The following is a 25,459-nucleotide window of genomic DNA, read 5'->3' as shown; positions in this document are numbered from 1 at the left end:
CCATAAGTAGAGGTAGACTGTGCAGCACTTTGAAATGGCACCAGTTAATGTTTTGACTGTTGTAATGCCATTGGCTTAAAAATTGTTAACACTTGTCACAGGTGATGGAACTAAGACAACCACATGGAGAAAGGGAATCCTGTTAATCTGGCCATGCAGACTGCAAGTCACACAGCTACTTAAACTCTGTTTTGAAGAAACTTGCTTAAGGGTCACTTGAGTTGTTTGGCATTCCTAACATAGCGGACCAGCATAGCTTTATGCTCCACTTATTTTGTGGCAGATGCCCCAGGCATTGACAGGAGGTCACCTATCACCCAACCTCTGAACGAGTCCATTTGGCAGGAAGCCTGCTTCATCTTTGAAGAACAAAAGTTAAGAGGCCGAATTTTTGCAGGCTGGACCTGCTGCTTCCTTTTCCCCCCACTCATCCCTTTATCCTGGACCACCGTATTTCCCCACTGTTCCAGATTTCCCTGTTCCTTTCATAGCTACACTCACAGGCTGCATATATCTGCTGGAAAACTCTTCTGGTGTGCCAATGGAAAACCCATCATCTCTGGTGAGAGTGAAAGTGACGCCTTTAGGACTCTCCCAGCCCTTGCTGTCTGCCTGCAGGTACAATGCCTTTGAGAGTGGTGTGGGTCTCCCACATGACAGCATGTTGTGCTAACAGCAAGATGATCAGATTGGCCTCTTACTTTCCTTTCTTAAAAACTGCCTCTTGGAAGAGTTGCTAGTGCAGGCAAGCATTGTTTCATTTCAGCATGGCTTTACTCAGCTCCATGCTGGCTCTTTAAGTTCTGGTCCACTGCGCTGCTGAAGATGATGAAACCATCTCATTTTAAGTTACATGCTGGGAATCACAGTTTGTATCCTCTAACCCACATGTTTTGCACTGTGGTTGGTAGGATGGCACCAGAGGTGATCCTTGCTATGGACGAGGGACAGTATGATGGAAAGGTGGATGTCTGGTCTCTTGGGATCACATGTATTGAGTTAGGTGAGTAAATGCTTGGTAGCTGAGATGAATAATTAACTGTTTGCAATATTTATTAGGAAATCCTGAAAAAATGGAAGATTCTTATTCCTCAGAAGTTGGTTTTTGTTTTTTTTCTTTAAAAAGCCTGTCTTGGAAAGCATTGACAGTTGAGTTAAACCTTTTACTCACTGGCAAATCAAGAGCAAGCCATTAATGCTGTTGTTCTTTAATGTTAATGTGGTGTGCTCAGTTATTTCTTTAACCAGAGGATTCTAGTCTTGTATGAGAGGAAATTATAGTTTGTAAACTGTATTTTTCAAGCTGGATTTTGAGAAAGTTGTTCCAGCTATTATGTCAAGGGAACTGGTGTCCTAAGAATTGTGCGTCAGAGGGACCTACATTTAATTTTCAATTCTTCTTACTTCCCCACTTTCTGAAACAAAAATCTTCAATCTCAGCTGAAAGTTTGTGACATGAATCAACGTGGACAGGTTCTTTACATGAGAAGAAAAGGGTTTGCACTGCAAAGGGCAAATGATACGCATCCACACAACCTGAAGCAGATGTAGATGTGATAGCAGGTATACAGAGCAGATGTGTGCATTTTAAGTTTGAATATTGACATTGCATGTGCTGAGTAGATTATTTTCAAAGATCGTCTTGATATGGATTATACTTAACCTTAACAGCAGTACCTCACGAACTTATTGTGAGGACAAGTTCACTGAAAACATTATTTATAAACGTTTAATCAGCAGAAATATATATGAGATAACAAAGAGGAGGACGTACAGAATGGGAAGAAATGTTGACTCCAATACGGAGATGGTAATGGTGTAGATGACTAGTAACTTCCAGTGTTATATTTCATGTGCCAGCACTAATGCCTTGCTGACACAGCCTGTATTTTGATATAAAGAATGCCAACATCAGAAATTTTAGACTTCTGTTCTTCTGCATGGCCACTGATATATTTTTTTTTTTTTTTCATGCAGAGTTTAGGCATGTTATGGCCTGTCAAGGAGTAAATCACAGTAGTAGAATAGATGTTATGCTACCCTATGTAGGCACAGAGTCTTCATACTAGAATTTCTATGGAGCTTTTCAGTCAAGAATCTCAAAGTCACTTTACATAGTTGATGGGTTTTCTTTTTTTAATATTACCCTTTTAAGAAATATTAAACTTTCTTTTTTAAACTTTGAACTTTGCCTTTGCATGATTCCATATCTGAACATGGGGTCAGGTAGCAGCGGGAGGAAATTTTTTTGAATGCTGTTGTCTTCATTTCTTGTGTAGCTGAAAGAAAGTGGTGTTTAAAGAAAAGAAAATGCAGTGGTTTGCATGCATGCTGCATGTCAATGACAAGTGATTGCTCTGACCTGACACAAACTTAAAAATCCTGGCATCATTGGCTGATTGGCATGACTGACCTTAGATGGTGGTGAAAACTAGCTTTTCTCAATTTCTGTGAGAGATGTGCTGCACTCCTGAAAGGTTAGGGGCTGGTAGATAGGTGTCCTCTTGGTGCAAGGACTAGAAAGAATTTTAGGGAGAGTTAACAACACATCTGGCAAGTGAATTTGGCAAACTGTCCCACTTGCAGGTGACTGCCGATGGCAAATGAAACAGGCAGCCAGCCACTCTTTTCCCGTAACACAGATGCTACAGCAGTGCATCAAAGATCTGTAGGGGTTGATACATAAATTTCCTAGCCCTGACATGCTGTATATCTAAGCTCTGCTTTAGTCAGCTTCTGCTGATTTTACCATAGCAGGTCAGGCGTGAAATGTTGCAGTTAAGGTAAAATTTACTGGAAACTTTTCCTTATAATTTGCATCCTGTTCTCTTTGGATTTCATCATCCCCTCTTCAAATGAATAGCAGCTTTCTTTGAGTGGTTGTCCTGGTCTAACCTAGAATATTAAAATAAGTAGCCTAAATGTGATAATGACAGTAACGAGCTATTGATTTAGCCGTGATACCCTGCTCATACTTCTATATCTTTCTCCTTTTCTTTCCAGACTGCCTTATCACACCTTTCTCTTCTCTTTCTAGCTGAAAGGAAGCCTCCACTTTTCAACATGAATGCAATGAGTGCCTTATATCACATAGCCCAGAACGATTCCCCTACGTTACAGTCAAATGAATGGTAAGAGAGCCATTACCAGAAATTTTTGTTGTTTATTTCCCTGAAAATGCTGTGCAAAACTTTCTGCATGGTTAAAGTCTGACAAGAAAAAGTGTTTGTTGCAGTGTAGTGATTTGACTGCGTTCTCAAATAATACTCCTTTAATACCTCTGTGTAGGCAGGCTCAATTTTGACCTTCTGTCACTTTGACTGTGCTACTATCTAAATGTGTGGAGGTGTTAATTATGGGGCTGTAGACGCTGTAGGAATTAAAATATTCTTGGATGCATTAAGCCAGCCATAGCTCAGCTTCAGCAAAGTTTCCAGCTGCAAAAGGTCCCCGATAGAAGACTTGTTAGCATTGCAGTGCAGCTGAAATATGGAGAAAGGGAGGGGAGAGGTACACGGAATACAGAGGTAATTAGATGATTTTAGTGAGTGACTTCAAAAGTTATCAGAGCTCTGTGGCCAGTAGCTATCCCCATGCTACAGGCTTGTTCCAGAATCTGGCCTTGGATGCAAGAATGCTTTGCTATTCTGTGGGAGCAAAGGGGTTACCCCGTTTCCTGTTCTCTGTACCCAAGAGTGGAATGTAGCTATGGAGTAGTGCTTGGCAGAGTCTGCAGATGGCTTGAAACAATAGCTCCTGGAGAGGTGTGACGTTCCCCCTGTTACACTGCTAGGCATTTAAGCAGCATAATTATCTCACTGCTAATCACTTTATCAAAACCACTCTACTGCAGTTTCCTTATTTCATCGTCTCCATTTTTTCCATTTTTTAAGATTCAAAGAACTTGGTCTTGTATCTGCACACTGATACCCATGGTCGTCTTTGCAGAATTTGCAATGCAGAGTAGAGACAACTTGTGAATACAGCATAAGAATCAGTATTCTTGATTGCAAGCAGTTTGTTTATAGTCACCTGTTTGCGCTCTGTGGCTTTGAGAAGGGAGTAAGCAAGGTGCCTTTTATGCCACTTTCAAGTTCAGTGGCACCTAGATGATCAGTTTTCTTCTTTCCAGTTGTGATGCAACCTCATATATAGCCTAAAGTGTTGTTGAACTAAGCATTGTATCAAGGCACTTCACTGAGTCAGTGTTACAAATGGTGGGAAGCTTCTAGAGAACAGAGAGCCATTTCATCGGCTAACTTAACGAGTGCATTTCTGGAGTTACCAATAATTTCATTATCATCTATTTTTAAGTAGTTGAAGAAAATTTAAAATAGTGACTGGTACACATATAGTTCTTGCTTGGTTTTCAGTTTGTGGTTGGGGATAATTGTGTGTTTGTGTTTGTTTCAACAGTCTTTAACTGTTTGAAGAGCTGATGGGATCAACTTACTCAGAATTTGAAAAATCCAGTTAATTTCTCTGCCCTAGAACTTAAGAACAAATTATTCAAGGTTTTTCTTTTGCTCTGCACTAATAAGTGTGCGTGTATTCCACATCCTAAGCTTCTTTTTCATTTAGAACTTTTTTTTTTCTATTTACAGGTCAGACTCCTTTAGGGGATTTGTTGATTACTGCTTACAGAAAATACCTCAGGAAAGGCCATCATCAACAGATCTGTTACGGGTAATTTTTCACATCTTTTCCAGAAATTTTGGAAAAATCTGTTTGTGTACCAAAATAATTCTAAAGATGGTGAAAAAATATTTTACCTTTAAAAAAAAAAATTGTTGGTTTTGCTCTCATCTGAATCAGTAGAGTGTTGAGTTCTTCTAAAGAGTATTTTAGGCTGTTTAACTTTGTTTCCTGACTTTGCCTGTTACGTCCGTCACAATTCATATCGCAATATGATGCTCAAGAGTCAAACTACTGGAGAAAAGTAGAGGTAGGCTGTGTGGTAAAACAGTTATACTGCTGAGTGAGGAGTTATTTGGGGGAGCAGCCCAGCACCTTGTTCCTCTTACACCCCAGAGCTCTGCAGAGGTTACATTTGTGTTGGAGAACTTGCAAGCCTCATGGCATAGTAGTGTGAGTAACAGATATTTTTTTTTAGCTGAAGGAAGGACCTGTCAGGAGGAGGGGGATAGAAGGATTTAATCTTGATTTTTAGTTTTTTAATAGTTTGTGGGTTTTTTCCAAGATAATGCTGTACATACTTTAACTGAAAGTATTATCAAGGACAAACAGGTCCAGAGCTGGGTTAGTTAAATATCTGTACAGCAGAAGTGAATTCCAACCAATAGTTTTCTGTGTAGGCAGGACTTAGGAGTGTGTTTCCTACTGCTTTGAAGAAGGGAGTTTTCACCAGCCTCTCTGCTGTATTGTGCTGTCAGTACGATGTCCTGAGTTGTGACCATGCTGCACTATGTGGTCTCTGAAAGAGCAGACAGAAATGAGGGAGGAAACTGGAAGCAACCCTGTTTGCCCTCTAAATGGGGGCAGAGGGAGTGGAGAGACTATAACTTGGTGCAGCTTGTGTGAAAGCGAAGAACTTCTGGGAGCAGTTACGAAGTTTTGTGTAAAATAATGTAACTGTTAATTTGCTGATGTTCCTTTTTGGTTTTCTTTTTTTTTTTTTTTGCTTACCTTCTCCAGTAAGGAAAAATGTTATTTTTCTGTTGTGTAACAGGCAGTACTTGCTACCAAGCTTATATGCAATTTCAGTGAGATTTAGGGCTTGTAATTTGCTACAGGCTTTCTCTGTAGAAGTGATAGAAAGTCTAGAAAGCCATTTTAATTGCTACTCAAAATCTAGACTTAACCAGTCTTTATAAGATGTATAGGCAATAGCAAATCTTTTGCAGAGCTCCTAGTACTTTGAGAATTATGCTCCACATGATCAGAGGATTGAGCTCTTAATAAAGATTTACAGATAGAGGCTGATTATTTAAAGGAGCATGGGTATTAGAGATAGAAAGAGACTGGATGACTTATGTTTATCTCCTGGCCAGAGCAGGATTGTTCTGTGTGGGGTGCTCTGAACTGTCCTGTCTTGCCTGGGTTTTTGGCAGACACTGAAGAAGTTCAGGAAGGTTATCTTGACCTTTTTCTTCTAGTAATGCTAATGTGAACGTGATTAATTCTTTATCTGTTCATACCTTTTGAATATGTATCTTTTAATGATCTTTTCTGCCTGATCTCAGTTCAGCTCTTGTTTTTGCTCTGTTCATGTAAATCATTCATTTGGGCCTTTCTGATCCACTTTTTGGTTTGTTTTTTTCTTTGTCTAGTGTTCCTCTGGCTGGACAGGCATTTCTGGCACTAATGTACATATCGTGAAATGTTATTCCAGGTGTGGTTATGTGGGAGCTGGGAAAGGCAGGCTCTGCTCTGCGGTGTTACAACAGGAGGTTTTGATGCTCTGTTCTGTTGACTGCTGTCTGGTGCAGAAGTCCTGACAAATTTATTTATAGGACAAGGAGTAATGGCTTTAAACTGAAAGAAGGCAGACTTATATTAGATCTAAGGAAGAAGTTCTTTACTGTGAGCTTGGTGAGGCACTGGAACAGGTTGTCCAGAAAGGTTGTGGATGCCCCATCCATGAAAATGTTCAAGGCCAGGTTGGATGGGGCTTGGAGCAACCTGGTCTGGTGGAAGGTGTCCCTGCCCATGGGCAGGGGGGTTGGAACTAGATGATCTTTGAGGTCCTTTCCATCCCAACCCATTCTATGATTAGTGCCAACTGTAGATCCCGCCTCATATTATTACTTACCAAACATACTCTGCATCTGTTGTTGGGGGTTTTTTAGTAGTATATTTCCAGACATCACGGTTTTTTTCAACTTCTCTCTCTAGTCATGCAGTGTTGTATTTTCTGTCTGTGTTTCTGATCTCCATTTTCCAATCATCTCTTTGTCCTAGGTGGATTTTGAGCAATTGTTCTTGTTTCATTAACATCTTGTAACGTGTTTGCTTCTTTTCTATATTCATGCATCATACTTCACTGTTAAAAGTGTAGTACTAACAGGACAGGCTTAGGTTAACTTCTTCCCCAATCAAACTGCCAAACCCAAAAGTTGTTTATATCCCCTTAATAGTTTCTATACTGAACCTAATTAATTAGAACTTGTTTTGGAAATAACTGTACCATTTTGGAAGGTGTCTTGTACAGGTTCATAACTGTTAAGGGCATGTAGGAGGGGGACCTGTGCTGGGAGTGATGTGCCCAAAGTTTGCCAAAGTTTTGTCAGTGAATCATAAATCACTTCCAGTTTAAGTCTCAGTTTACCTGAGAGGTATAGGAACTGCTTATAACTCCAAGGGCTTCGTGTTTGGGAAATTCAGGAGCAGCCTTCCATTAGAAGGTACGGATGTGTGAAATCCTGTCCAGCCCCTTTTCCATAGTGCTTTTTTTTTTTTCTTTCAAGTATTTCCTTTCTTTAAAATGGATTAGTGGCCCTGCTATTCCTCTGGTTGCCGTACATAGCTGCTGGTGAGAATTGCATTGCATGCTGCTGTTCCACACCAGGTAAACAGGATTCAGTTTTTCCTTAAATATTTGAGCAGAGGAATTGCTAGCTCCATTGAGCATTTTGCTTAATTTCCACAGTAGGTTAGATTGCTGTTCTGTGTCTACCTGACAGCCTTTTCATGCTGATTTTTGTTCTAAGGCTACCATTCAGCCTTTGTTTTATGGCTTCTCTTGTTACTCTTTCAGCTCAGTAAAATGCATTTTCATGGATGTTTCTGAGCCTCTTGGTTCTTGAAGAAAGAAATCGAAACCCTGCGCTCTTTACCGAACAGCTAGCTTTGCGTTCGCTTCTGTCCTTGCTTTAAGCCTGGACCATATAGAATATTTAACTCTCATGCCTTCACTTTCCAGGTAAAGGCTGATGAACGAGCTTGTTTGTACTCTCTCTTCAGTGCCTGGTATATATATTTTTTTCCTGTGATACATTTGTGCTGTGGCACATAACCAGCGTTTTGTTCTCTGGTTCTGCTTGCAGCACCCTGACAATCCTTTGACCAGCTAATAGGTTTATGTTGTGGGTTTCAGAATGATTCATTCATGTGGATTGGCAGCCTTTCTGCTCTCTAGGAATAGTGTAAGTTCATTGAAGGATACGATTTCATGAGTACCTTGGGTTGGAGTCTGTGCAAACAATCGGATCTGAGATCTTATTCTTAAATCATGTATATGCAGTCTTTTTATTTGGTTTAGACTTTCAGAACAGTACCCTAGATGTTCCCTCCTGCAGTAGCTCTCCCTAAAGCTTGTTAGACTATAAGATTGAAGATCTTTTTGTCTTTTGAGGGTTTTTCACTTGTCTGTGGTAAACAGGGGTAGAGCAAATTTTTTGTGGCCACATTTTCCTAGAGAACTGAATTTTAAATGAGGTATTTGAGAATGAATTTGGTTTCCATTCACTATCCCAGATGAAAATAGTCAAATGACTGTAGTGATATTAAAATGCAGTTGAAATAAAAAAAAAACAAAAAATAAACCCCCCAAACTTCCAAAACTCTCACTAATATTTTTTCACTTCTAAAGTGAAAAGCAATTATACAATTTGTTTTCAACACTTTTTTCCCTGTTTTTCTCAGCTTGCACGATGTTCCCAGGAGACTTGTGTTCCATTAGTCACTCTTCCAGCCAACTTGGTACATGCCTTTAGACTAACCTTTTCCCCCCTTTGAGTCCGTTTTGGTTTTGTTGTTTGCTTGGGGTTTTTTTCCTTGCAATTTGGAGAAAGTAGACAAATCCTTTCAGCCTTCACTTCTTAGAGTTGCATGGTACCTAGCAGAGGGGTGCCTACATCTCTTATGTGCAGTTTTGACAATTAGATAATGCAAGTAGAACTGTATTCTTGCTATGCAAGACCCTTTTGGTTTTCACTTCTGTGCGTCTGCCCTATGGTTTCCATGTGGCTGCATTCTGATATTTGAGTAGTGCTTGAATATGAAGGACATAGTCTTTCCAGTGAAATGAGTATTTGTACTGTTAAAGAATATGCATAAACAAGCAGACACTGGACATATAGATGGATTTAAGTTCAGGACTGTTGTTCCAAATGCATTACTGCTTTCTAAAAATTATCTACGATGAGATAAAAATGATTACCTTTTTTCTAATCATAGATAAGCTGCAGATCGTTGCTGTTTATAGAGGAATAAATGGTGGTTATCTGTGTTGAGGAGCAGAAATTATTCATTTTGCTTTTGTGTGAAATGATGTTTAGAACTTTTAGCTATAATTCAGAAGTAAATATCATCACTACTAGCAAAAAATTGATAGTGAGATGACTAGCCACCCCCATGAGTAAAACTCAAATGCACAACAGTTTGAATTCAATTCAAAACAAGAAATAAGCCTGTGGCATGATACTGTCCATGTTATTTACAAATCGTTAAAAGAAGATCAGCTTATCCTTTCAGCTTTTTTGTATGTAAGACTCCTGTTTTAAGGAGGACTGGGTTTCATGTATCAGTTACTCCAGCTACAGTTGGATGTATTGGTTCTTGAACTTGAGGAATGGCAACATGTCTAGGATAGAGGTGCTTTTCCCTGTCCTATGGGACCCTGAGTTCACCAGGTGTGGAAAGAGCTGTGAAGCCAAGTGGGCAGACGTGACCCTCCTGAGAATTTCTTTGCAGGTAGGGTTCAGCTGTTGAGGGTCTCTAACAAAAGGCCATCGTGGCATTTGCAATACAGGGTAGAGAACAACTATGTTTCCCATTTCTCTCTTTCACTGTTAAAGTTTCCAGAAGCATGTAGAAGGTGTCTGTGCCTTCTGACCATCTCCCATGGCACATACTAAGCAACATACCCAACTGTAGTGATACCATATAGAATATTGGCTAGCGTATACTCAGGCTGTCTACTTTAGTCAAAGGTTAATGGGAAAGCTGCAGCTGTACAGTTCAGGATAATGTATCTATGAAGTCAGAGAAGAGTTTTTAATAATATACTTAAATTCCATTGAAGAATTTATTGTGAAGCCTGCACTTCAAACCTGCACTTCTAGTACCTCCTTAGCAGGAGTTGGTAAGAATGTGATTTTACTTTAGCTACAAATGTTTCAAGTATAAAAAAAAACCACAAAAACAAACAAACCTTGCAGTCGTCTTATTGGTTTTATGTATGAATCAGAACAGATAGATGCAGGATAAGCTTAGGCAGGTAGTCTTGCATAATCAGGATTGATTCTTCTTTGTCCTTTATGCATTTTGTTCATTGTGAAGTCCTATGCCTTTGTAAGGTTTGAAGTGACACTGTCTTGTACCTGGTATGCTTCAAGTGAATGAGCTCAGGAAGGGACAAATCAGCTGTGTTGCCTGGAGAGCTCAGAACACCTGACCCTGGTCCAAACTGTTTCACTTCAGACAGAAAAGTGAATAAGGGAGTCGAGGCCAAAGAGACCTTGTGAAGGGTCAGCCAAGCCTCACGCCTCTCCATCCACTACCCAGCTTCTCCTGCTGCTGATGTGCCTGTGCGCATGCGTACACAGGCACATCAGTTTCAAGCAGCAAAGTGATTTTGCCTCACTTCTCTGTACTCTACATTTGATTGAGTTCTGTGCTTAAGCAGATCTTTTGACTTCTGAACAAAACGTTTTGCACCTTATGGCTCAAAGGTCATAGTGTGTAGCATGATCAGTTTGGTTATTTGATGTCGTGGTGAGCCCAGTCAGTGCATTTCAGTGCTCAGTGTGTTTGGAGTCTTTCATAATGGGTATTACTAATTACTGAATATGAACAGACCAATTACTGAACATGAACTGTCTTTTCAGGTGTCTCAAAAAAAGTCACTTTGTCCCTGTTTTTACATCAAACATACTAGTGTCATGTCTGAAACCATCTGTTTTATTTCCTTTAATTTAGCATGATTTTGTTCGCCGAGACCGACCACCAAGGGTACTAATAGACCTCATACAAAGGACAAAAGATGCAGTACGTGAACTGGATAACCTTCAGTACCGGAAAATGAAGAAAATCCTTTTCCAAGAGACACGGAATGGCCCACTGACCGAGTCTCAAGAAGAGGAGGAGGTACTTTTATTTTGTTACCCCATTTGCGCTGTTATAATTTTAGGGCAAGTGAGGTGTTCCTGCCATTAGGGGGGCAGAACAAGCACAGCCTAGGTGAGGATGCAATCCATGTTATTGGAATATCATCTGGATCAGCAGAAAGACAGCATAGGGTAACGAGCAATAATAGGCCTTACTCAGTGTTAGATGTGCATTTATTGGCAACTTTAAAACTTTGGATTTATTTCAAATGGTGGCCTTTCTTCTGAAAGCTTTAGGTAGAAACTTGTTTGGAGGGAGATTCTCTGTGAGAAGAAAGCATCTCACAGCCTGTGTGAAGGAGGGTCTATTGACAGTCTAAGCTTTTCTTTCTCATAAGTACAGTCAAGACCACTTGATTAATGTTAATATTTTTTTCAATTGACATAACTTTACTGTAAAGTAATTGGCCTACCATGAGCTGAAAAGCAAATCACCAAATTAGTAAGACTTATTTTTTAAAATTCTTTAATGTTGAAGAAGAAAAAAAGTTAAAGATGTAAAATTCAGCTTCAGTTTAAATCTTGTAATAAACAACCCATTTAATCAGTTTATGATAATTGACATTAACTGCGGCTTAGAGAAGGAAACCAGTCATTTTTCAATTGATGAGCTTAGGTGGAAAATAATGTCATTTGGTGCAGACACATTGGGTAAATAAAATCCATGACTGGTTCTCACTGAAAAAAACTGACAGACAAATTGATGTTTGTATTCCTTCTTCCTGCAGTATAGCTAGATAATATGCAGTGAGATGCCCAAGCTCAGCATGTAGTCAAGGACTTGGTTTTGAGGTTTGTGTATGTCAAATGTTCCTTTAAAGCTAAACCAGAGCTCTGGTTTAAGAAATGGGCGAGCCTGGGTGTCAGGTAGGAGAGCATACAGAAGGAGGGGGCTGGCACTTAGCACTGTCCTTCACTTTGAAGGAGATGCACAAAAGGAGCAAGAACAGCAACCACTGTGATTAAAGCTATGAAGTGCTAACCTCTAGCTAGCCAACTTAGAAACTTCAAGCTTAGTTGGGGGGTGGGGTGATTGTCAGACTTTTGCACTGAAACCTTCAAGTTTTTTCTGCCCATGTGTGAAAAGCTGTTAGAAGGGTGACAGGGTAGGAAAGCCCAAGGGAGTGGGTTCCCCACTTGGCTGTTCAGCAGATCGGAGCTGAACAGCTAAGTGGGATACATGTGGTAGTAGTTGACTCCAGGATGTATCATCTTCTGTTCCTCCTGTCCCCACTCCTCAAAAGAGGGGAGGGAAAAAAGATATTGCATCTCCAGGAATTAACACTCTAATGAAGCTCACACTCTGCATGTGCACAGCATGCTCTGCACTGTGTTTTACCACTGAGCTTGTGTACCATGAAAGGAGGTTGTATTGCTCGTGTGTATCACTAACTTGGCAGTGAAAAGAAAACCTAGCACGTGCTTCAGTTACTACTTAACTGGTTAACAGAAGCTGCTCAACTGTTAATGCCACAAGACAGTTCCTTTTTCAACCTTAGACTTTCTAAGGTGGAAAAGGAGCATTACAAATCCTTAACACTCAAGATATTACTAATGCTTTCATCGGAGCTCTTGCAAGGAAGTTAAGGTCATTTGGAAAGTATTCAAGTCAGGAAGTCAATATTAAGGTTGCATATGCAATCTCATCTCTGCCCTTTGTGCATATACATTAATTAATTGCATAGCCATATCCTCATCTCAGATGGTTTGTTATGTTATTTCTTCTGCAACTTTTTATAAGCATCCTGGAAATATTTTCATTCTCTTGTGCATACGTTCTCTCTGAGAGAGTATTATTTTGTATTTTAGATTTTAAGCGCTCTCACGCAGGCTCTGAATGATCTGCTGATTGCTTAAAAAAAATAATCACACAATCAAATACAAATCTGTTGAGTCTGTCAACTTCATCTTTCTGTCAGTTTCCAACAAAATGAGTACCCTGTTAATTGATTTGTAATGTAATTCTCCCCAAGATCACTTTGGAGGCCAGGACAAACTGGGTGCAGTAGCAAGCCATTCATTTTGGTGAATCGAGGCTATTTTGGACCAGGAGCTGAAGGACATTCAGAGTTCTCAGTCCTCACTGTGAACTCCTTGCAAGCCTCTTCAGTGCCACTAGTTAATTACAAACAACTCCATAAATTCTCTTAAATCAGTCCAGATTAAGCACATACTTTGGGATTACTGTGCTCATCTGAGTATGCAACAAGAAAAAAGGCTGCTAACTTCTAATATTAGTCTGTAGAATCAAAAATATGTCCTATACAAGGAATATTTATTTACATATGGCTACATTACAGCAGTTTTAATCACTGTAGTAATGCAGGCTCTTCTGAATCAGCTGCTTTAAAGGTGAATGAAGAATTTATCTTGGCCAAAAGCACAAGATTAAAGGGGTTCTTAGCTTGACAAAATGTAATTCCTGACTGCTTGGGACATGGAGGTTAAAACCTCTACACCTATTAAGCACCATGTGATATTTATCAAATAAAAAACAAATGGGTTCATTGTCTTACATCTTTTTGATTCACAAAGTGTGTTGTAGCATATCCTGACTTGGAACACTGTTTTAATACAAACTTAGATCACTCCTTTTAATTATGAGACTTCGCCAGCCATCCAGTATTCCTGGATGTCTCCTATTCAAGCCAAGAGCCATGCCCAGACTTACTGATATGTAGAAAAAACTGACTTGAAGCCTGATGTAGTAAGATTGCAGGGGGAAAAAGCAAAAGCTAACTTGCCATACGGAGTATTTCATAACCCAAGCAACCTTGAGAAACGTAGTTGCAAAAATAATGAGCAAAGAACCTTTAACTCTGCAGAGCTGCCTTTAAAACAAACTTTGGGCACTGCAGGCACATGCTGGGCAGGTGATCTCCTGCAGTATTTGTAACTGATGCCCCTTGTTTTATAGGACAGTGAGCATGGATCAAACCTGAGTAGGAAGATGGACAGTCTGGGCAGCAACCATTCCATCCCAAGTATGTCTGTGAGCACAGGCAGTCAGAGCAGCAGTGTGAGCAGCATGCAGGAGGTCCTGGATGAGAGCAGCCCTGAACTGGTCATGATGCATAGTGACGAGAGCACAATTAATTCCACTTCCTCCGTTGTTCATAAGAAGGTATGTTCTCTGGTGCTCTCCATAGTTTCCTGCAGTCCCTGCTATTGCTCACGTTGGCTCACCTGCGTAGGGCCCAACCATCAGTGTGCTGTGGTCTTCTGCTGAGCCATCTGCTGAGAGCAGGAGCTGGTGCTGGGCTTGCCAGAATCAAGTTCTGTGTTTTTTCTTTAAAAGCTAAACTGCATTTAAATAACCTCTGAAAATAAAAAGAGGCCGCTAATGGAAGGTAGTGCTGTCAGTGTCTAGGCAGGGTTGGCACAGATTTAGTGCATGCCTCCTTACCCAGCCCTGCATGTGCACTTCTTCATCTCTGCTTGTAACATCTGTCCTTGTTTCCTTGTGAATGATTATACTGTATTATGTAGTATGGTGACAAGTGGTCATAGCAGCTAAGCTAACCATTTACCAGTCACAGTGTATGATTAAAATCTGCTTGCACTTGGATTTCCCTCATGAGAAGTGGAAGTGTGCTGAACTTTGGACCCTTCCCACGAGGTATGTTTTGAGTCAAGTTCCACTCAATGCTTTTCTGCTCTTTTGCTGCATGTTGTGATCTGTTGCCTTTTTTTTTCTTAATGCTAGATATCAAGCTAAAGTTGTCTAGCTGTAAGTCAGCATCTAATCTAAGATTGTTTGACTAAAATAGTTTTGGCTTGGCCTTAGCAGTGTCATTTGCTAGTGGGCAGTAAAATGTAGGTTGTTTGTGTGAGTGCGTTCACAAAAAGCTTCAAAGTGTATGTATGCTTTTTGCCAGAGGAGCTAAAACATTACGGCAGCATGAGAAGTACGAATTTCTCATTTGTAAGGTTACAGTAAAGCCTGGTTTCAACTAACTAAATATTTGGAAGCGATTTTTTCCTCCTGAAATACTGCGTGTAACTGGATATTGAAGCGCTTATAAAAGGGAGCTCTCAAGAAATTTTGTCTTCAGCTAAAGATTGCCTTACATATTTAAAGATACTGGCAGATAAGTTGCATAGGTTTCAGGGGTTTATGTCCTTCTGAAATACATTCATAATAGCACCTTTGAGAAGATTTTATTTTTACCTTTCTGAAAAAACAGTTTTAGGTACAAAATGCCAGCCTGAGGAACCATCCTGAATGAATAACGGTGCAACTGATTATATGTTTTGGGTGGTTATAGTTGGAGCTCTTTCTCATTTCGTGTAGGCTTCAGAAATGTGTATTAACTTTAATTTCACATTGTTAAGTAGTCCTATTTATATATGCATTAAAATAGAAGTTTGAGGGACAGATTTACACTGTAGTCATATGTTACAATATTGCTGACTCATCAGTGTCATTACAGTTGATGAAAACAAAATGTGAGCCACTCCTACCAGACATAAATTGCGATTGTGAAAGAAGTGGAGATCCTGCTTGTTTTAAGAATAGTATTTTGGTTTACAGTGATTGTATGACACCTGAAGTACAAATACAGGAAGATTTCTGATGCTATGAATTCAGTCCTCTTAAACTTCTGTATAGCTGGTTTTTTTCTTGAGATTAAGACATTCAGTTGGCTAGAATGCATAAACATGACACCCCATGAAAGTTTTTGTTACCTGGTTTGAAAAAACAGGGTCTCTTGCATACTTGTAACTGAAGTATTGTAAAAGAAATCACCTGTAGGTCACTTAACACAGGTGTTTTAGGGTAATTTTGGAAGCACAAAACCCAGGTCTGCACTGATGGTCTTTACAAAATAGTTAACAACTGGCTGTGATTACTGATTATTGCAGTGGAGTAGGTACCTTCTCCATTGGCAAATGTTACCTTCCACTGTATGTATGCATAAGGCAAATTTAGACTATGTGTAGCAAGATGTATTCCAGTCTGCAAATATATTGTTTTAATTTAGTACATGACTTTTTTTATTCTCTGTTACTTTGGGGAATGCAATTTTAAATGGCAAACTGCTTCCTGTGTATATTATGTATATATTAATACATGTGAAAAGACTAAAATTGGAACAGTAGACTTCAGGGGGTTTATATACACCTACGTCCCACCCTATTTTCAAGGTTGAGTTCCTTATTCTGAAAAGACTTCAATTTGTCTTTGTGCTTGCTTTAACTGTGTTTCTGTAAACTGTGATGAAGCTCATCCACACAACTTGGTTTTGTTCTAGCAGGTGAGAAGTAGGGAGTGCTGAGTTTGCTAGCACTCCGGAGCCTAATCACAAACAAAATGGAAAGAACCTGGAGTTCAAGTTTAATCTAAGCTTTTGTTTTGCATTTAATCAGCCTTTAAAGGCTAAAAAGAAAATACTGATGAATATAATTAGCCAGCTGTCTCCATTATGTGGGCATAGGGTCACATACAAGATTGTTTTGGCATGGGTCAAATCAAAGTGTTGTGTAAAATTATGGTATTCCGCAAATGTGTTAATTAACAATCTCCGGATGTACCACACTGTGTAGAATGACCAAGATGGCAAAATTGCCTAGACTGTTGATATTTTCTAAGGCTGAAAGCTCTAAGTGTCAGAGGCCTTTTGATTTCTTTGGACCACAGCCCCAGAATGTCACATGCAATTGTAAAATGTAGGATGAAAGAGACTGTGGTCATGTGTGAAATGTAGTTCCCAGCCTTCAGTGCTTCAGGCTGCTGGTTGGTGTGAAGAGCCAGTTTGGAGTGACATTTACTTGGTGTAAATCAGGAGCAGACCTCAGGCTCTCACAATATCACCTGTGCAGCGCTAGGCTGGGAGAAGCTTTAAGTATCCCTATCAAGCACTCCTAGCATCTATACTGTGACCAGTTAGTCTGAGACGGAGACAAACCATAAGAAAGAGGCTGATACAGTAAAAGCATTTGTAAATAACTTTTTGTTTGTTTGTTTTAAACAGCTTCTAGTTGGCTGTAACATCCAAAAATGTTTTGTGGTCATAGGGTAAGTGAAATGACCTGCTTCTGATCTGGTTAATTTTCACTGCCTATACTAGATCGTGATAGCCAAAATGCTTGGGTTTTGCCTGCTGGAGAGTAGCAGCTGTGATAAATCCTCCATGAAAAGCAGGCACAGACTCACCCCTTCCACAATACAAAAGCTTTGGGGCAGCAGTAGAGCTCCATGTTTCTGAACTTGTGCTTAGAACAAAGGTAACTCCCACCTATCAGCAGAGCAGAACTTATAGATTGGAAGAGAAATCACTGGGCAGGAAGAAAATAACAAAAAGCCATAATTGAATGTGTAGCTTGTTATATAACGTAGTTTATAGCTGTCTCCTAAACTCCTGAGAGGAAAAAAAATTGCAATAATGTCTGCTACTCAGGCAGGAAGCCTGCATCCTCCCTTCCTGGGATCTCAGTCCATCTTCAGGATCAAAGACTGCTTCCTCGGGAGGATGCCTTAATCGCCACCAGATTCTTTACAGGAAATTCAGATGTGCAGCTTGGATGAGCTGTCCTGCTAGAACTTTTCTTTGCCCCTTTCCGGGTTTCAGATTGGTGACCTCCTCCACAAAGTCACAATATGGTTAGTGTAAGAGTTCTGGCTTTCTAATGTCTCTTTTGAAGACAGTTAACATAACTGTGCTTCTCCATCCAAGGATCATCTTGCCTATGGATACACATTCTCGTGCCCATCTCCTGTTGGGAACTGATTCAGTTGTTCAGCTGCACAGGTTGAGAACTGAAAAGTAAATTGTAGCTCTGATGCAAATCCAATTGTATCTGAGCGTGCAAAAAAAAAAGACAAAAGGGGCAGGGAGTTAAGTTCCAAATACACTGTGCTTCAGAGACACGTAACCTGGATCTTAAAAGCAGATGGGTATCAGTTAATTCATCTTAAAATGAGGATGAAGATTTTGTCTCCCTGAGAATACAGGCATCAGTTGATGCATTGTAGGTAGTTTGTCATCTGCTTTGTTCAACTGCTGGTATATGTCAGTGTGTGTACAGGTGGCTTCCCAGAAATATTATCTTGTTGTCCAAAATGAATATGCCAAGTGGTAGGATTTAGAATGATCCCACATGGTATTATTTTATTTCCATAAAACTTTATAATCGTAAGAAAGGTTGTTATCTTTTAATCTAAACAAAAAGCCAGTACAGTACTGTTTTCTTCAACTGCAATACAGAGTTGTTGCTGTTACTTACTTCAACCTTAAAAATCATCAGTACTTACAAAGATGAAACTTGGGCAATAAAAATGTCAGAGAAATCCTCTGATTAAAATCTAGTTTATAACAAAAGGATGAAAAGAGGGTGTTCATAGTTGATAATCACAAATTCTTGCCCAGCGTCTGTAATAAAAACATACTTCTGTAATAACTGTTGCAACTTGAGTGACTTTCCAAATCCATTAAATTAACCTTTACGTGTCACCTATCGCTGCTGTGATTAATATGCAGGGTTCACATTGAATTCTGTGGATGGAGAGTGCTCTGGCATGGCAGTTCTGCATGAGTTACAGCTGAGGCAAAGCTGAGGGTGTTTTCCCTACATGTCAAGATTTATGATTCATACTTGGAAAAGATGTTTTTATGAGATTTAAAGGATATTTAGGGAATGACTTACTGAGTTTTGGCTTGTATGTGCCAGCAGTGATGACCCCTCCTGTACCCTCTGGAGTCATGTCAAGCAGGTTGGTGACATGAAGCCTTTTCTTGAAAGACTCTTGATAGTTAAGCCTCTCTGTAGATTATCGAGGCATTTAGTGCAATGTATTAAAATGAACGATGGCACACTGCTTCCTTGCTCTTTAAATTCTTAGAAGGAAGGGATTTGCTGCAATTCCATTAAAGTCCTTACTATGGCTCAGAAATTGCCTTTCCTATTTGTCTAGGAGACTGACAGTCCTTTCCAGTTAGTGAATCCTCTTGTGTAAACAGTGTTTGTGAAGGTTTTTATTTGGTGTGCATAACAAAAAATGCTATGTGCAAGTGAATGCTCCTTCTGAGGTGAAAGTTTAGATGTTTCAGCTTCAGGCGAGTCCAGTGTGATCAGAGTTTGCAGTTGGGCTGTATGTTAGTTTCCAAGTCAGCTGCTGAAGACGATGGGACTGCGTTTTCTGTATTTTGTTAATTCTTGTGTTTGATTCTTTGTCAGTGCAAGGGTTGCTTCAACCATATAACAACATTACATGAAAAAATGTAAATATCAAATGCAATTTATAGATCTGTCTGCCTGGTTTTGCTGTGATTAAAATCTGAGGTGAAATTCTCATTGATTTTTTTTTTTTTTTTTTTTCCTGTAGGAAAAGTCCTGTCTACCTACTGAGTTGTTTTCTGTTTGCTTCTATACCTTGCTTGTTCCAGTTGTCTTCTGAGCAGGTGTTTTATTCACCTAGGAAGTTTTGTTGCAGCAATGTGTGCATGGGTTTTTTTCCCTAGCGTTTCTTGGAACAAGCTATGTCTTCCTCTAAAAAAAAAAAACCATAACAAAAAATTATCTGATCAGTGTAATTATTAAGTGCTATGAGGAAGGAGTCTAGTTGGCATATCTTGAACATAAAATGAGGATACTGTTAGCAACATGCTATTAATGTTGCTCTTAAAAATGCATGGCAACAGTGTTAAGCAGATATTCCTGAAATGTTGCGCTGGTGTTGGCGGCAGTGGCAGGTAAAGCCCTTTTTTCAGTGAGGAGGATGAAAAGACAGCATGTGATAAAACTGGCATGGGACTCGAGAGAGCAAAATTCAAGTTCTTACTCTGTAGGGTGACCTTGGGCAAAACTCACTGGTTTGAGCAGAAACCCATGTGCACTGTAGGATGCTCAGACAATACACCAGTGGTAGCCCTTTAGATATCCAGCTGGAACCCACTTGAATCAATTTGTATCTGAACAAATATTCTGACTGCTTCTCTGTATTTCTATGTATCCAGAGATTAATTTCTACAAGAACAACTTTTTTTGTTTGTTTGGAGGGTTTTCTTTAGGTTACTTATTAATCCATAATATATGTAGTCCTGCCTTTTGGGTTTTTCATTGTTTTTGAGAGACTTGTTCTTTACCATCTGCTAAGTAACTGGAAGCTCTACCAGCTCTCTGATCAGATAAGACTCTATAAATGTTTGAGAATTTTTGTCCTGACAAATATGATCAGCAATTTCAAAGCCAACACGCAGCCAAATACCCCTGTTTGTTGTGATCAACCTGAAAACCGTTTATGTAGCAGATAATATAGTCAGAAGAACAAATTATTTCTGTAGTAGGAGGTTGAAGATTCTAGATCATTGACCCTAAATAGAAGGATTTTAATAGTTTAAGGTGAGTTGTTATCTGAGCATGCCTGAAGTTGTATTCATAAAGCAAATATTGCAGTAAACACAGGAAACAGTTGGGAAGTGGAATACACATGAAGATACATTACTTTAAAAACAAACCAATGTTTGAACTGCAGATTTAGGGCCGAGGGATACCCTGACGCAAACTTAGTGAGTTTCTGGGGTACTTTTGATCAGATTTTACTTACTGAGTAACTTGAGCTGAGATGACAGTTTTGTATCTTTGTTTCCCACAAACCTGAAGCTAAAAGTTTGAAACAATATCTCCTCATTTGTGCCAACATCTGAAAGGAGAGATGATTGCAGTGTCTCTTAGCAAGCTTATTGGAGAAGAAAATAAAATTAGAAGAGCAGAAATCTATTTTCTGGGTTTGTAGGAAGATGTCTGTTGTAGAAGCCATCAGTCACATTGTCTGAGGAAGGCTGGTGGAAATATGTCTTTTCTTAGGTTTATCCTGCAGGTCTCTGTGGTAGTGTAACTTGCTAGATTTGGTAACTCTTCACGTCAGGTGATTTTATTTCTGGTAGTGTGACAGTTTTTCTGAAAAATGTTTTTCCTGTTAAGGTTGCATGGGCTTATTTGAGAGTTAATAGTGGTTGCCTGCCTGATGCAGAAGCCTCAGATTCCGGATTAAGGGATGCCAAGGACAACCACTAATTGTTTTTGTCCACTTTAAAATTGGACCTTTTGCTCAGTTGCAAAGGAATTTTCCCATTCCTTGCCCAGCTCAATTTGAAATGGAGAATGCAGTTAATTCGCATTCCAGAAGGGCAGTTAGATTCTGCTGTGAGCTTCTTATGTGCACTGAAGTTACTAGAAGTCCCATAAAACAAGACCAGGATGACATTCTGCCCTCTTAAGAATCCATCTCTTAGATAACAAAGTAACCTACAGATCAATTTCTCCTATGTAAGAAGTAATTACAATTTCAACTTGCCATTTTAGGTGGTGTTTTGGAGCATTCTGAAAAATCTGAATGCCGATTTTAAAAGTCTTTTTTTTTCAGTGATTTGCTGCTTCTCTGGTTTTTAGCATTTCACATTGACCCTGGCATACCAGTGTAATGGAGAGAGGGACGAAGGTCCAGGGATTGGGATATTGCTAGCAGACCTTAGGAACCTTGTATGTTCACACGTGCTGCTGCAGGCTTTGTGTGTGACCATGGGTAATATTTGTCCTGTCTCCACCTTAATTTCATGGCTACAGTAGAGGAATAGTAGCTCCAGTGTACTATCATTTCTCTTCAGTCTTCCATGGTTCAGATGAGTAAGTCTTGTATAGATCTTTACCACAGGACTTTTTTATTCTGCTTTATTTTTTTATGAGGTGCTCCAGTTTCAGCCTGTAACAAAGGAGTTCCCTTTTGCAGTTGCTGACTCCCTTCCCCTTGCTGCAGCTCGCTTCGTACTAGTGCATTTACATGGGGCTGTGTTTGCACTAGTCCCAAAGATTCAGGTTCATCTCTGCAGAGCTGCTTGTTGGAGAGTGAGAGGCCAACTTCAGCATTGCTTTCTAGCACTACCCCTTGCCTGGCTAGGGGGCTGTTGTGCCAGAAAGCTCCAAAACACGTCACCTTTTAGTTTGGTATTTCTACTAAGGTTAGTAGCCAGCCCATCTGCTTTGCGTTTTCGGGGTATCCCTGATTGTATTTCAGGGTCCTCCTTATACCTGCTTGATGGGCAAGAGTGTTGCAAAGCTGTATAAAGCTTGGGATTGGTATTCTTCCAGTGAAGCCATGAGTCCAATTAAACTGAGTGATACTGTTAAACTTTAATGAGGATTTTTTTGGTATGACTTTTGTAAAGCCTAAGATGTACCTTTCTCAGGAAAGCATGTAAGTCTGAGAGCCCTGCCTGTTGTATGAGCATGCACAAGTTGAAAATCTAAGATCATCCCAATTGCCAGTAATTGCCCTTCTGTAATTCTGCCTTCCCCTCTTAAGACAGTGCAACAAAAGGTCCAGTATAAGGATGGCCAATATAAAATGAAACTGCAATTTTCTGTTATACTCTGTAGCCCTACTACTTCTGTGGAGGACTGTCCTTTTTAACTGTTTTAGCTTGGTCTGTCTCCCTTGGGTGGGTACGGAGGAGCTGGTACGGACTTGGCTCTGTGATGGTCTTGGACGTTGTTGTCTCTCCATGCAAAGGCAAGTGAAAGGTGAGCATGGAGCATAAATGCTCAAAATGAAGAATATGAGAAAAGGTATTGGGTTTAAGGCACTTTAAATCAACATGTTGTCCAGCTCTTTATATCAGCATTTCTGTACCTGTTTGGCTTTTGCTTGAAATCATTTACGGAATCATATTGAAAATGGCTGAATGTGCATGGATCCAGACTAAAAGCAGCTAGAAATTGAGGACAGCAGAGAAGGAAACAAGTGTCTGCAGAGTGGGAAAGGAGCGTTGGTACGACAGCAACGTCATAACGGAGATGCTACTCCATATCGGCTGGTTTCTCACCATGGGGCTTTCTGACCTTACTGGTGTCCGCTCTGGCATGGCAGGGTGGCAAAGCTGCCTATGCTCGCCTGCAAACACGGGGCGCACGGAGGCAGCGAGTCACTCTGATGGAGCCGGCCGTTCTTTGCAAGGGTTGGAGTCTTATGTTTGCCTTTTGGTATAGGCCTTTGCTCGCATTTGCAGCCTTTATTTTGCAGCCCTGACAGCTGATGTAATTCAGGAAGAATCTCAGTTTTCCTTAGAGTTTTTTAGGAGGGGGAGCTTGAGTCATGAAACCGTGGTAGATGGCAGTGTGGCAGATGTGCCAACGCTGGCTACCATCCCTGGTGTCCAAAGGCTGCTCCGTCCTGAAGGCATAGCCTATGGGTGCACTGAGTTTCGGCAGCCACCATTTCAGTTAGCAAGATTGTGGTGGTGTTTTTCACCGGCCTTTCTGAGTAGGGTCTCTCCTCTATACGTGTGACGAGAGCATTGTTCTGTTGGAAAATTTGCACACGCCGTTTTGCAGATGCACAGTCGCTCCTCGAGAAGCCTGGCCAGCGAGCAAGAGGGAGGTTGTACCGGGAACCATTTGTGCTAAAACCTGTGAGCTGTTGCTTTAAAAGGGGGGAAAAAAAAAAAAAATCCTTTGTGGGCTGTGGAGAGAAAGTGCTAGAACTGTGCAGGATCATGACTGGAAAACAGGATCCCTGAGCGGTCACGGAGGCTTTCCTGGTCCTCTCCAGCCTGCCATGGTTTTAGCCAGGATGCTTGTCCTCCACAGCAGATAGCAAACAAGAGACAAAGAAACCCTGTTGAGGACGAACCGGCAAAGGGAATGAGGCAAAATGTTGCTCTTGTGTTAAAAGGGAAAAGCATCATCTTTGCTAGACATGGAAATCACGTTTTTAATGGGATTGCTCAGTTGCAGTGCTTGAACCCGACCTTTCCGAGGAGTCCGATTGCTCTGCATCGCTTTATGCTTTTGAGTCTTTTTTTTTTTGCACATATGTAATACTGGAGGTTTAAAAAAAAAAAAAAACAGCCAGGGATTCAGAAGGCATCCCGCTAGCGATCAGCTGACACGCCGAACCCAAGCCTGCAATGTGTTGCTTATTCATTTTGTACCGTGGGAGCTGCCGGGGCTAGCAGAGAGCTGAACTATGCCTCTCAAACAGCGGCGCTTGTGCAGACAGAGGGGTGAGAGAGAGGCAGCCGCCGCGGGAAGAGCACAGCCGGACTTTCTCCTTGTTTTTATCCATTTCTGCAGGATCATGTATTTATAAGGGATGAGGTGGGCCACAGGGATCGCAGGCCTGAGGTGCGGCCTACCCAGTCAGTGCAGAATCAGGCCCTCCACTACCGGAACCGAGAGCGCTTTGCCACAATCAAATCAGCATCTTTGGTAAGCAGCCACCCCACCCCACCTCCTCTCATCCCCTCTCCCTCTGCAAAGGGGTCAGGGATTTTTTTTTTTTTCCTCTCCTAATTTTTCTGTTGTTGTTGTTGTTGGCATAGCAACTAGATATTGCACCGAAAGATATTTTAGCTCTGTGTGTGTGTGAGATGTAAAATGCAGAATATGTTTAATTTCTCTGTGTATTTCCAGTATATGTGAGATAAGCCACTTTCCTGGGTGAAGTTAATATCATCTCAGATTCTCCCCCCCCCCTTTTCCACCTTTCTCTTTTATTAATATGTTTATTTGCATGTGCATAAAGTGTGTTTATGTGCTTGTGTGAAATATGCTTAAATGCTATGGGGATGCAGATGGGTTTTGAAACAATAAGATTGCTGCTTCCCGGCTGAGCTGCTGGCTGGTTTTGGTTTTGTTTTTGTTTTTTTTTTTCATTCATTCATTTATTTCAAGCAACTGTACTGTGACTGCATTTTTCAGCTTGATCCCTAGGAAGGATTGCTGGGTTGCGATAACGGAGAGGGCTTACAGCGGGCTGTGGGCTTACAAAGAGGAGGGGGATGGGATGAATCCATCAAGATTTGTACTATTGCAAATGTGATTGCTGTGGATGCCTTTGTAGTAGGGAAAGGGGTGTGTGCTGGAAGAGTTAGTTGTCGTGCCGCCTCCCCCACCTTGCATCCGCACAGGCTGCAGTCGGTAGCAACCTTTTTGACGGAAAGGAGTGAAAAATGGCCTTTTAAAGCTAGAATAAATGTAATCTTAAATATTTCAGCTGGATGGTATTAGAGGTCAGATGGACAGGGAGCATTAGAAAGTACCCACTGTTGGCCATGGCACTTGCTCAGTGCTATGACATCATCCTAGACCAACCCCGAAATTACACCAGTGAGCCCTCCCCTTCTTGTTTTACCCTGCCTGAACGGTGGGATTTTTCCTTCTATACCACCATTTCTTGATCCCCTGAATTGTTTCCCATTTCTAGATGCACTAGACAGAGTGTGTGTGTGTGTGACCACAGCTAAAGGTTGTGAGTGGAGGGAAAAAGCAGCAGCAGTGCCAGTAGCCAAAATTTTTCTGTGTGGTGGTTGCTGCTGCTGCTGTTAAAATCCAAAATGATGCTGTGGCATTCAGACTTCTGGCCAGATGCTTCATGGGCTGACATTTGAGGG

At 40.6% G+C, this 25,459-nt stretch overlaps 2 protein-coding genes across 4 annotated transcripts in view; one reads left to right on the top strand and one right to left on the bottom strand.

Annotated features, from left to right (window-relative positions):
• The window catches only part of SUDS3 (SDS3 homolog, SIN3A corepressor complex component), a 253,181-nt gene that overhangs the window by 87,099 nt on the left and 140,623 nt on the right, over window positions 1–25,459 (bottom strand). The window lies entirely within an intron of this gene.
• Window positions 1–25,459, top strand: part of TAOK3 (TAO kinase 3) — a 94,838-nt gene that overhangs the window by 53,759 nt on the left and 15,620 nt on the right. Inside the window, exons 9-14 of one of the 3 annotated variants that reach the window (XM_049805526.1) lie at window positions 912–1,003; window positions 3,038–3,131; window positions 4,605–4,686; window positions 10,882–11,049; window positions 13,987–14,193; window positions 24,141–24,275. In XM_049805526.1, coding sequence (XP_049661483.1) covers window positions 912–1,003; window positions 3,038–3,131; window positions 4,605–4,686; window positions 10,882–11,049; window positions 13,987–14,193; window positions 24,141–24,275 — 778 coding nt within the window. Of the gene's footprint in view, window positions 1–911; window positions 1,004–3,003; window positions 3,132–4,604; window positions 4,687–10,881; window positions 11,050–13,986; window positions 14,194–24,140; window positions 24,276–25,459 lie in introns of those variants that run through there. The other 2 variants (XM_049805528.1, XM_049805527.1) reach the window with 2 other exon arrangements.

Source organism: Accipiter gentilis, chromosome 7 (assembly GCF_929443795.1).
Source record: "Accipiter gentilis chromosome 7, bAccGen1.1, whole genome shotgun sequence".
In the NCBI taxonomy this organism is placed as follows: domain Eukaryota; kingdom Metazoa; phylum Chordata; class Aves; order Accipitriformes; family Accipitridae; genus Astur; species Astur gentilis.
Note: the sequence above shows the minus strand (reverse complement) of the source record. Positions and strands in the feature narration are given on the sequence as shown.